The sequence below is a fragment of the Fragaria vesca genome, linkage group LG1 (genome assembly GCF_000184155.1).
Source record: "Fragaria vesca subsp. vesca linkage group LG1, FraVesHawaii_1.0, whole genome shotgun sequence".
Classification (NCBI taxonomy): Eukaryota; Viridiplantae; Streptophyta; class Magnoliopsida; order Rosales; family Rosaceae; genus Fragaria; species Fragaria vesca.
The window spans coordinates 13,178,390-13,189,938 of NC_020491.1; the positions used below are offsets into that span (position 1 = coordinate 13,178,390).

General features: G+C 37.9%; 2 protein-coding genes across 2 annotated transcripts; one reads left to right on the forward strand and one right to left on the reverse strand.

Annotated features, from left to right (window-relative positions):
- Positions 1–728: 728 nt before the first annotated feature.
- LOC101314216 (polyadenylate-binding protein 2-like) lies at positions 729–5,387 on the forward strand. The gene is made up of 6 exons (XM_004288130.1): positions 729–1,131; positions 1,246–1,348; positions 1,633–1,703; positions 4,440–4,631; positions 4,795–4,922; positions 5,041–5,387. Exons 1-6 carry the CDS (start codon positions 1,006–1,008, stop codon positions 5,087–5,089), a joined length of 669 nt encoding a protein of 222 aa, XP_004288178.1. The 5' UTR covers positions 729–1,005; the 3' UTR covers positions 5,090–5,387.
- Positions 5,388–6,535: 1,148 nt separating this feature from the next.
- LOC101314504 (phospho-2-dehydro-3-deoxyheptonate aldolase 2, chloroplastic-like) lies at positions 6,536–9,982 on the reverse strand. Its single transcript, XM_004288131.1, has 5 exons — positions 9,333–9,982; positions 8,954–9,231; positions 8,522–8,798; positions 7,881–8,126; positions 6,536–7,263 (listed from the first exon to the last, which is right to left on the reverse strand). The coding sequence occupies exons 1-5, from the start codon at positions 9,870–9,872 to the stop codon at positions 7,000–7,002; spliced, it is 1,605 nt and encodes a 534-aa protein (XP_004288179.1). The 5' UTR covers positions 9,873–9,982; the 3' UTR covers positions 6,536–6,999.
- Between the last annotated feature and the right edge of the window lie 1,567 nt (positions 9,983–11,549).

Sequence of the window (11,549 nt, forward strand, 5' to 3'; positions counted from 1 at the left end):
TCTAGTAGGAGACAAGGCATAGTCACCCGCATTTCTGCCAGTTTTCGCCAGTAGGTTACCTGTTCAACCTACTCGTGTTTCCTTGCTTCCGCTTGTGTTTAGTAGCTCTGAATACTTTAGAATTTTTGTATATTATGTGATGTTCAGAAGTGATAAATTAAGAGTGTAATATGAAATTTCGAGTTAGGGTTGTCCATCTGCAAGGGAGATTTTCTTAATCTTTTCAGTAAATTTTCCTTGGAGGTGGTCCCCGCACGACTTACTCTGGGTTTCAGGGTGAAATTCAGGGTGGGTCGTGTCATGTTTTCTTTATTCTGGGATTAAAATGAATCTGCTAACAAATAAGTCTGCATGATTGAAGATCCTTGGCCAGTCAAACAGAACATGGCAGTCGGTCACAAAAGTTCCAACTTTTTATTCATTTTTGGTACATTATATTTGATTATCACAATCCGGCAGCAGCTGCACGAGCCCTTTCCGGCTAACCAACCAACAATATCTCCAATATACTTCATCTGAGCTACTTGCTCTTTATACCAAGCACCCTAGCCGCTATCACACTGGTTATCATCCAAATGGTCTCAGTAAGCAGCCCTTGAATCCCCAACATATTTCTTGAAATACAAGTAAATTAAGACAATGTAGCTCCCATTATCGGTCACAAAAGCCTCACCACTTTCTTCTCGAGTCCTTGTTGCAGTTCTCTACGAACATCCAAGGCATATCCTCGGCTCCGTGGAAGACTGGAAGAGTGGAAGCTGTCAGGTCATGAAAACTCTAACTTTCTAATCATCAATGACAATGATTTTGTTTTTAAAAAAGAAGAAGTCCCCAACTGAAAAAAAACAATAAGAAAGTAAAAAATTAAAAAAGAACGAAACAGAAATTTATATCAACCGAAACGACGTCGTAGGATTGAGCCGTGGCAAATATGTAACGCTCAGCGGCAAACCGCAAACGCGAAGCTACTAGAGAAACCAAAAGTTCAGAGAGAGAGAGAGAGCGATGGACGAAGAGGAACATGAGGTGTACGGAGCAGAAATTCCAGACGAGGCGGAGATGGAAGGGGACTTGGACCCCAATCACGCCGACGTTGACATGTCCACCGCCGACGACGACGCAGCCGTCAAGGTTCTCTCCTCAAATCCCCAACCTTTTTCTTTTAAATTTTCTTGGATTTAACAATGCCCCAAACGAAATAGAAACCCTAGCAGAATTGAAAATTGAAGGAATTTAATGTTGCAGGAGCTGGATGAGATGAAGAAGCGCTTGAAGGAGATGGAGGAGGAAGCTGCCGCCCTCCGCGAGATGCAGGCCAAGGTTGAGAAGGAAATGGGTGCTGCCCAAGGTCCCCTTCTCTCTCTCTATCTCTTATTCGCTTCTTCGGTTTCGAAAATTTAAGGCTAGTGTTGGGATCAATTCTCTCGTGTGCTGCATTGCCAAATTTATAGAAACGTTTCCGATGAGCATTTGTTTAGATATGTGCTGAAATTGTAGCTCAAGAAGCTCATCATGCACTCTCTTGTATCTGTATATTTACGAATTCTTACTGTATGTATTCCTGCTATATTTTATTTATTTACTTACGGGTCGGATGTCTATGTATGTGACTGATTTTATTGTTTTGCGCAGACCCTGCTGCTGCAGCTGTTTCTCAGGCACACAAGGAAGAGGCTGATGCGCGTTCTGTTTTCGTTGGTAATGTGAGTTTGAAATCCTTTAATCCACTTCCCTCTGTTACTTCAATTTTATTAGTATAGTATCACACAAAACAACACTATGTTATATGATTGAGATGGACTAATAATTTCTAGCCGATCCAAAGTGTTGACAAAAATTTGTTGTTTTACGAAAATCTGAATTTCTGAGCTTCAACTGTGCGTTAATTGAAAATCCGAAGTATTGGGTTTCATGTAGTGCCTAACTAAAGAAACATACTGGTAGCTTGTAGTATGTACGGTGGATGCTACAATAATATCAGGCTGACTTTTAGTATATCTGTTAAGAAGAATTTATTAGTGATAAGCAGTTTACTAGATCTAATATTGATGCTATTTTCCTTCAAAACTTGTGGATCTTGGATGCTGCAACTTCACTACTAGTCACACCTTCTAGTTTGCAAATTTTCTATGCCTCACCATTTTGGTAAAAATAAAATAAAAAATGATTTTAAAGCATCTGATAAACTATGCATCCATTGTTTTCTATTACAAACCATTATTACCTGCTGGTACTCCGGGTTTTACTATTCGTTGCAATTTGGTTTCTCTCTATGTTTTTTCTTTCCCAAAACTTTTGGAATAGGATTTCAAAGGTTTTGATCCTTGTTAACTACCTCAACTGTACAACTCACTTAAGTTATACGCATGCTTTACACTTGTGTGGATGAGTATCATATGCACCTTGAGAGCCATGGTTTGACTGATTATCGTACAATGATCGCAGGCTGGTTATTATTCCCCAAGGTCTCTGTGTTTAGGCGCTGGATACGTTACAGTGTAGATTGAGGGTGATCAATGTATTCTGATGTATCATTAGCTGTTGCTAGAGACAGACATGTCTACTGTATGTTGAAATAAAAAAAAAAATAAAACAAAATAAAAAAAAAGAAATACAAAAGATGAAAGATGGAAGGAAAAAAATTTCTCTGATATAGAAAAAATATATATACATAATTGGAAAGGTGAAAAAGAAAAAAGAAAGAAAAGAAAAACATGAAAGGAAAAAGAAGAATGAATTGAAAAAGAAAAAAAGAAAAAAAGAAAAAAAAAGAAGAAGTCTTGGAAAATTTATGACAGCGGGTTGTAGATGACATGATTTATTTAGGAAAAAAAGTGAGTGAATTTCCAGTTGATATTCCAAGAGAAGGATGGGAAGGAGGAGGTAGAATGTGAATTATGAGGCTTCATCTTCAATACAAGAGAGGGGTGCGTCTTTGAAGGGGAATGGAAAGATGGGTTTGTGATTGTAGTTGCAGAGGTTCTCTGCTGTTGGATGCTGTTTGGTGCCTCAGGAATGTGTCTATCTGGAAAATGTGGTGAGGGTACATGATCCTGCTTTCCTATGGCCTAAGTTCTTTAATTTGACAATGGTGTTCATCCAAGTCAAGAAATTTTTTTGATTGCTCGAGTGTGATTTTTTGATCTCATGATATTTTTGTGAATTATGTTTGCCTTGACTAGATTTCAATTTTTCTTTCTTTTTTCAGATATCAGTAAAGATTATTTATTCAGTTAAAGAAAGGCCTCTTCTTTATGGATTGATCAGTTCCAATATGTATTTAATTCTATATGCTTCTTTTGATGCTTGTATGTGTGTGTACACACTTGCACATTGTCTACTGTGAAAATTGTGGTGCAGAGTTCTGTTAAAGTTTTGGGGTCTGTTAGAGGCTAACAGCTTTCGGAGTCGAAGTAATAAAAACTATAAAGCGTTGCAGTCTGAAAACAAGTATTAGGTGCAAATAAAAATAGTTAAGATGACAGTAAGAATGTACCATGCAGGCAGCCCAAACTGCTCAAGTGTCTTTGCAGTCCTAAAAGGACTAAATTATTGGATGTTGGGACATCATTAGACCAAATTGAACTATATGGCTTGCAATTTGAGCGAATGAGTGTGGGGAGGCTGGTAAGAATAGAAGGTTGATGTTGTACTAGACTACTAGTACACTGCTAAAGCTCTGCTTGGTATTTATCAGTGATGGATGCACTGGCCAGCCAGTGGGACATTTCAGTAAGAAGTTGCTGTTGTAGGTTGCTCATTTTGTGAATTTGGTTGGGTAAGCTGAATGTGGCATAGATTTCATTTTTAGCTAAATACTAATTTTGGAGTACGCCAGTTCATTTGTATGGAAAATTAAACTCCGGAGGTGATAGGGTGCTGGATTTTGAAATGCAACTTATAGAAGGCAAAACTTAAAGGAAGCAGAACCAGTAGGGCAACTGATTTAGGGAGCCGGTTGTGAAGAAAAATCATTATATAATGAATATCTATTAGTAATCTTAAAAGTTGATATGAAATTCTTTTTATTTGTATGATTGGAAAGATTATAAAAGATCTCACCCAAAAACAAATGGATTATGAAAAGATTATCATTTTCTTAATATCATTATGTTTGTCTGTGCATGAGGGTTTTGATTCTCATGGTCAGGATAAAAGAAAATTATGGTTAGCCTAATCCACCATATTTATCCTGGCTTGATTGATGGCATGTGTTTGTGTAGTCTTTTACCTACTTAAATCAAGCAGTACCAAGAGAAAAAAAAAAATGGGTTGTTTAAAATTATTTTTGATGCTTGAAAAGGTCTCCCAAACTCATCCTAAATGTGCTCTGTTTCTTCTTGTTGTGATGCACTTCCACTTCCACATGTTGTGGTGTCTGCTGTATCTTCCACTCACTCATGCTGGTTATGAAAACTGCTCTAAATAATGTTTTGCAGGTTGATTATGCATGCACACCTGAAGAAGTACAGCAGCATTTCCAATCATGTGGCACAGTAAACAGAGTAACTATACTGACAGATAAATTTGGCCAACCGAAGGGTTTTGCCTATGTGGAATTCCTTGAAACAGAAGCTGTTCAAGAGGCTCTTGTTCTGAATGAATCTGAGTTGCATGGTCGGCAATTGAAGGTAATCCTCTTTCACTCTCATTATTTTTTCGTCACAAAAAATTCAGAAAAAGTGAAAGAAAGTTAGCACAAGTAAACTAGTTAGATTGTTGGTCTTGGATATTGCTATTCATTGTTTATATTACTCAATTATTTTTAATATTAACGTCTTCATATATAATTAGGTTTTGCCTAAAAGGACCAATGTTCCTGGTATGAAGCAATTCCGCCCTAGACGCTTCAGTCCTTATATGGGTTACCGCTTTAGGAGGTCATATGTACCCCCTTACTTCTACTCGCCTTATGGATATGGGTATGTCCTCATGCTTTCATCATCTTCTATTAGTCTTAGTGATTCTTTATATGTTCTTTATCTTTTTTGTATATCATTTTGCATATTATCATTTTATCCCCTTTTGATTATGCTGCAGGAAGGTTCCCAGGTTCAGAAGGCCAGCACGATACATGCCCTACTACTAGAAGACTGTTTGCATCTGGTTGAGGGCTATATCATCTAGTATAAGGCCATTATATTCGTATTATGAGTAGTTGAACTCTACTTATCCTGGTAATTCTATACAGGATTATTATTGCAGAAGTGGTACAAAATACATTTAGCCTATCTGTTATTTATTGATGTGATTGTGGATTATGCACTCATGTCTGATGTGAACTAGCTGAATAATGGCTTTATGGAAAATATTGTAGCATGTTAAATTCTTTGTGTTTGGTAGATTGTATTTCTTTTCATGCGTGTGGTCAAACCTCTTTGGTATGGCTTTTATAATATATGTATTGTATTTTTTTTGTCTTTGTATTTGTTGGACGGAGGTACTGATAAAAAATGGTAGTAGGGGAGAAAAAAACAGCAGAAGTAGCTCTGTCTTTCTATGTCACTTTCAAGGCTAAACCTTGGTCCTTGTTTCATTGTTGCTTGGGTCTTTGGTGTAGCTATGCCTTTCTATGTCACTTTCATGGCCAACCCCGGTAACTGTTTAATATCCGTACTTACATTTCTGCATCCATTTTGATCCTTCTCTTTTTTTGTTGCATCTTATGATGAAAAGAGTTTTCTTGAAGATCATTGGCGCCACTATGGCAATGCATATCGTGTCGTTTGAGTTAAATACTCCTAAAATGTAAATCACGAGAACAGCTGGGATTATCTTGCAACATAAACTATAGTGTTACGTTCTAGATGTCATCTGAAATATCGTTGTTGCCATTTTTAGGCCATTTTGTATTCAAGTTGTGTTCTGCTTGCTTGCTTGCTTCTATATTATTGTCATTTTTCTATTCACCCCCCCCCCCCCCCCCAACGATCCATTGATAATTAGATCGCCACGTGATAAATAAATTTTCTAGGTTCATATATATCCACACAGATGAGTAGTGACCCTCAAGTTGAACTTCAGGTACCTCCTAATCATCAATTAATTGAAGATTTCATATATATGCATCTAACTCTTGCTCCATCTGCTGGTTGTGGTCTCGTGCCAACTAACTACACCCTATTCTTGATGGTTGGGGGTTGCATTCATATTTATCTCCACCAACATTTCATTGTCTTCTTGACTTGCATACATCCCACGCTGACAAAGTAGCATACCCACAGATAGATTTGATTGCTAACCTTCGACATCTAACATAATAGGAATGTGAGTTCCATACGACTTTTTGTAGCCCTTTTCTGTAAAACACCTCCAAATAAATTTGTAACAAGAAATCGATCGCGATACATGACCAAGGCAAAAATCTTGTGTGCGAGTGAACCAAGGCAATTGCATAAACAATGATCACATTATACAAGAGGATAATGAGTTTAATCAGCTCACTAATGCGTGTACCATGATTTGTGGATTCCCATTGTTTTCAGATTGCTTACCATACAAGTTATGTAACAAGAAAAACAAACAAACAAACCAGGAGCAAACAATAGCTATTCTTCTTCATTCACTTTGCTAACCATAACAACAATTCAGCACGCCATAAGTGGCTATTGCTTTGATTTTTTATTGTTTCAAGAACGGATGCCTGATCAAACTTCATTCATAAGTAAACAAACTCAAAATACAAATACAAACAAAACAACCTCGAACAGGTTTGATCTCCAACACCTTGCTTCTGCAGCTTGCAAATCTGAGGGCACCATACCTACCGTTCAAACATATGATCGAATCTTTGACAGCTAAAAACAACAGGGACATTTTACTAGTCTTCCAGCTTCTCAGGATTTTGTCTAGTTGCTGTTGATAGTTTGATACCCATCACTAGCTTGCAATATGTAGTTTGCTGGATAAAACCCATACGTACGAAAGTTTATTTGCTACCAAGTACATCAACATTGCCAACAATCTGAAATGATGCAGAACTTCAAAATGGAATATTGCTTAGAGGCTTAAAGAGAGTAGACGTTGTGTTCCGATCCTTCTCTTCCTTAGTCGTTCAGCGATGATAAAGGCGAGCTCGAGAGCCTGAGAAGCATTCAGCCTTGGGTCGCAGTGTGTGTGGTAACGTGAGCTCAGATCATCGAAAGTCACTGTTCGGGATCCTCCAATGCACTCAGTAACATTCTGGCCAGTCATCTCGAGATGAATTCCTCCAGGATGGCTCCCTTCTTGCTCATGAACATCGAAGAATGCTCGTACCTCAGCCTGCAAACAGATACAAGATGACAATCAGGATTCCATGATGATATAGTAGAAATGTGAAACAATATCACTAACAATTATTAATGAGCTAGGGTAGTGTGATGTTGCATAATGGATTCCAAGCTGCATCTGCTTGGACTTGTAAAGGTTTACTATAATAGATTATATTCAGATATTTTCTAAGAATACTTGTTCAAGGACAATGAGGCTTACTATAATTGATTATATTCAGACATTTTCTAAGAATACTTGTTCAAGGACAATGACTCCTAGCTAATAAACCAGGAGATGCATTTCCCCACACATTTCCCTTAATAATTCCTAAGTCTAGCAAAAACCCACATGTTGACTGATTCTCTTTAACTAAACAGTGACTAGTTCCATGGATTGCCCTACACAAGAGAACAGAGATATTTTACTCTACTGGACATATCTCAATTATTACTCAACACATAATGGATCGGTCACCCAATGACAATCATTGAGGGAAGATCATACTGTTGGTATACTATTATTCTTCATAATTGAGATAGATTTCTTTTTCTGAGGCATCGAGGTTACTACATATAACACAAATAATGGTCGATGGAAAGAAGAGAAAAAAAGTAGAGAAACAATACTAGAATTGCATCAAATGGACGTGTTTTGAGTCCACAGGGTGCCTTAATAGTGTTTCCATGCATTGGGTCGCAGACCCAGGTCACAATTTGCCCTGCTTGGCGGACAGCCCTAATCAAGTGCGGAAGCTTGACTCTCATGTTCTCAGCACCCATTCTGCAAATGATTGTGATCCTTCCTGGCTTGTTGGTGGGGTTTAGGATTTCAATGAGGTTAACAAGGTCCTTTGGATCCATTGTGTTGCTCACCTGGATCACAAAATATCTATTGTTAGCCACTTAACTAAAGATAGATTAAAAGACAAAAGGTGCAAATACAAGTAATTCCAAATCAATTATGATCATTTAATCAAATACACGTAGTATGAGCCTGCTTTAACAATTAAGTATAACGTAGAGAAATGATTTTCCGTTATCTGATAAATTTTTGGTTTATTCACTATATCTTAGTGAGTGAAATTCCAAATTTGTTGTAGTATCAAACAAAACATAATCAAAATAACATAGAATCATTCACATTTATGTTATTGTGAAGTACCGACTTATCCAAAAAAGCAGTAAGCTTCAATAAGTTTCCACCATTATTAACAGCATAAGGACACTAATGAAGAATAAGACTGATCAAGAGTATTATAGAGGTTTACCTTGACTCCAATAGGGTTGGAGATTCCCCTTAGGAACTCAACATGGGCACCATCCAGTTGCCTGGTACGCTCCCCACACCAGAGCATATGAGCTGAGCAATCATAGAAGAGTCCAGAAGTAGAATCCTCCCTTGTGAGGGCTTGCTCATATGGCAAATGCAAGCACTCATGGGATGTCCAGAACTCAGTTGTCCTCATGATAGGATGATCAACTGTAAGTCCAGCAGCTGACATGAATCCCAAGGCTTCATCAACCCGGTGAGCCAATTCCTGGTACCTATTGAACCATACCAACCACAATCATTACCAACCACAAACTTTTAGTCTTGATTACATTTTTAGCATTCATAGTTTTTAGGAAAAGAAGACTGATCCAATCACGCCCAAATGCAAAGATCGAAACTTTAAAACTTTTATGCCTTTAATGCCTACCTATCTCCCTGCTCACTGTGCTCAGCAAAGTCGAGATTCCATTGAGTAACCCTCTGCATAGCGGCATACCCTCCGGTGGCAAACGACCTCAGAAGGTTCAAAGTTGCAGCAGATTGGCAGTAAGCCCTGATCAACCTCTGAGGGTCTGGAATTCTAGACTTCTCATCAAAGGCCTCGCCATTAATATTGTCTCCCTTGTAAACTGGCAGCGTAATCCCATTCTTCTCCTCAACTGCAGCTGATCTCGGCTTGGCAAACTGACCCGCCATTCTTCCCACCTAAATATCAACCAACCACCACAATTTCAATCACATTATTCAAACTCAATTCGAACAAAAACAAAATGAAATCAGTAATGATCAGTAGTTCGAGATCTAACCTTGACAACGTTCATTTGTCCTCCGAACATAAGTACAACTCCCATCTGGAGCATCACTCTGAAAGTGTCCCTAATATTATTAGCACTGAACTCCTTGAAGCTCTCAGCGCAGTCACCACCCTGAAGAAGAAAAGCATTACCCATTGCAGCCTCGGCGATCTTCTCCTCCAAGTGCCTGGCCTCTCCGGCGAACACGATCGGCGGGAACGACTCAATGGTACCCAACACGGTGTTGAGCTCATTCTGATCTGGGTACTCAGGCAGCTGCAGAGCCTTCTTGGTCTTCCAGCTCTCAATGCTCCATTTCCCGGAGTTGGGCTTCGGCGCCGCCACCGGTGCCGCCGCCACCGCCGCCTTCGGGGGCTTCTCGGCGACGACGGGGGACTTGCCGCCGTCGGCCGCGGCCGCGGCGGAGATGGGGTGGACGAGGCGTTTCTTGGTGGCGAGAAAAGTGGGTTGGTGAGATTGAGTGGTAGGGACGGAAAGAGGGTTGTTGCAGAGTGATTTGGAGGAGAGGGTTGTTGGGTTTGTGAGCGCCATTGCTGTAAGTAACTTCCTTTTCTCTCTTTCTTTCCTTCTTCTCTGTTTTCTTTGTTTTCAGTTGTTGGTGAAGCTTGAAATTCTAGAGAGAGAAAGAGAGAGAGATGTTGTGGAGGCTCTGAGAATGAGGTGGGTTGGTTTGAAGGGGTTTATATAAGGTTTTAGAGGGGACTAGGACACCGGAGCGGGTAGTTAGGAACGGAGGGAGAGAGAGAGGGGGGAGGGTATTTTGGAGAATGTGTGACTTCAAAGGGAGGGGGGTTAGTGGGACATTTGGGTGATTTAGTGGGAAATGTAGGTGGGTCAGGGGGTATTTACGACATTTGGGTAAGGCGGGGGCTTCTGTCTTACCAAACCGATGGTCGGATACTTGCCACTTCTTACACAATTTTCCCCACATTCACCACCTAACCAAATATCTTCCTTTTTTTTTTACTTTAATCTCATAATTCATTTACCTCAAATTTCTTTTACCATATTTTGGAAGCTGAAACTAACACATTCTTTTAATTTTGCCATTGCTAAATATTATTCGCATCGGTATTCAGCAAATGAAAAACTCGTAACTGTGTATTACTCGAAAATATGGTGACATGTTCGTGCCTAAATTATATGTTGCCAGTTTTTTAGTCTATCATTATACAAGACTTATTTGAGTTTTTTATTTAAGGCTAATGTGAAAGAGGGAAAAAAATACGTTTGTGAACTGCATTAAGTGATATGAACTTATCGGGTAGTTTATAAGATTATATAAACTACCAAATTTAGCAAGATTATGAGCTAATACTTGGATAGAAAATGTTATGGAATCCCAATCTAAAATTTCATTTGAACATATTGTATGGAAGATCTAAGGAATAGGTGTAATACATCAAACAAAAACTGTAATACAGTAATAGGATACGGTCATACCACATTTGTTTATTTTTGGCTAAATACTATACCTGTTTTTTCTTAATATTATATCATATAAGCTTAGGGATTTAGAGAAATTTTAAATACACACCCTAATCTCTTAATACACACCTCTATTATTTTATGTTTCTATTGAAATTTTATAGGTAAGTTAAAATTAGACCAAAACCGAAACATCTATTATTAAAAAAAAATCACGCTAGAAGTATTATTTTCAACATCTTCTATCCTAAAATCATCGAAAACACGTCTTCTCCCCTAACCCCAACTCTTCTCCACAATTCATTCTGGTTGTCTTTTTTCTTCTTTTATTTTTATTTTTTATGTTTATCTATATCAGCTTTATAAGTTTAATCTTGCAGATCATATTGTCAAGTACTGCATCTTTATCATGACATGTTTTATCGAATAATTAGCTATCTATGTTTAATAGCTACTGTACTTCTACAGTTCTACTAGCTTGTGAATTTTAAAAACTTGTATTGGTGATTTGGAGTTGGGACATAACAATAATCATTTGATTATAAATTGAATGATGATAACAAAAATTTTCTAGCAAAAATTAGACGAAATAATATATAAAAAAAGGTGTCAAATAGTAAATATATATTAATTATATTAAATAATAAAAATTTTCATAAATTAAGGGCATTTTAGGCAGTTTGGGATGTGTATTAAGTATAATACTGAAATAAAAAAATTAATAAGTGATGTATTAAGTAAAAGATGTGTATTAAGATATTAGAGATGTGTATTTAAAAT

Excerpts from the sequence above, each read along its gene's own strand:
- LOC101314504 (XM_004288131.1), bottom strand. The coding sequence starts at position 9,872 with ATGGCGCTCACAAACCCAACAACCCTCTCCTCCAAATCACTCTGCAAC. Across the intron at positions 9,232-9,332 it reads GACAAATGAACGTTGTCAAG|GTGGGAAGAATGGCGGGTCA; the intron begins GTTAGATCTCGA and ends GTTGATATTTAG. Across the intron at positions 8,127-8,521 it reads CCAACCCTATTGGAGTCAAG|GTGAGCAACACAATGGATCC; the intron begins GTAAACCTCTAT and ends TTTGTGATCCAG.
- LOC101314216 (XM_004288130.1), top strand. The coding sequence starts at position 1,006 with ATGGACGAAGAGGAACATGAGGTGTACGGAGCAGAAATTCCAGACGAG. Across the intron at positions 1,349-1,632 it reads GGAAATGGGTGCTGCCCAAG|ACCCTGCTGCTGCAGCTGTT; the intron begins GTCCCCTTCTCT and ends TGTTTTGCGCAG. Across the intron at positions 1,704-4,439 it reads GTTCTGTTTTCGTTGGTAAT|GTTGATTATGCATGCACACC; the intron begins GTGAGTTTGAAA and ends AATGTTTTGCAG.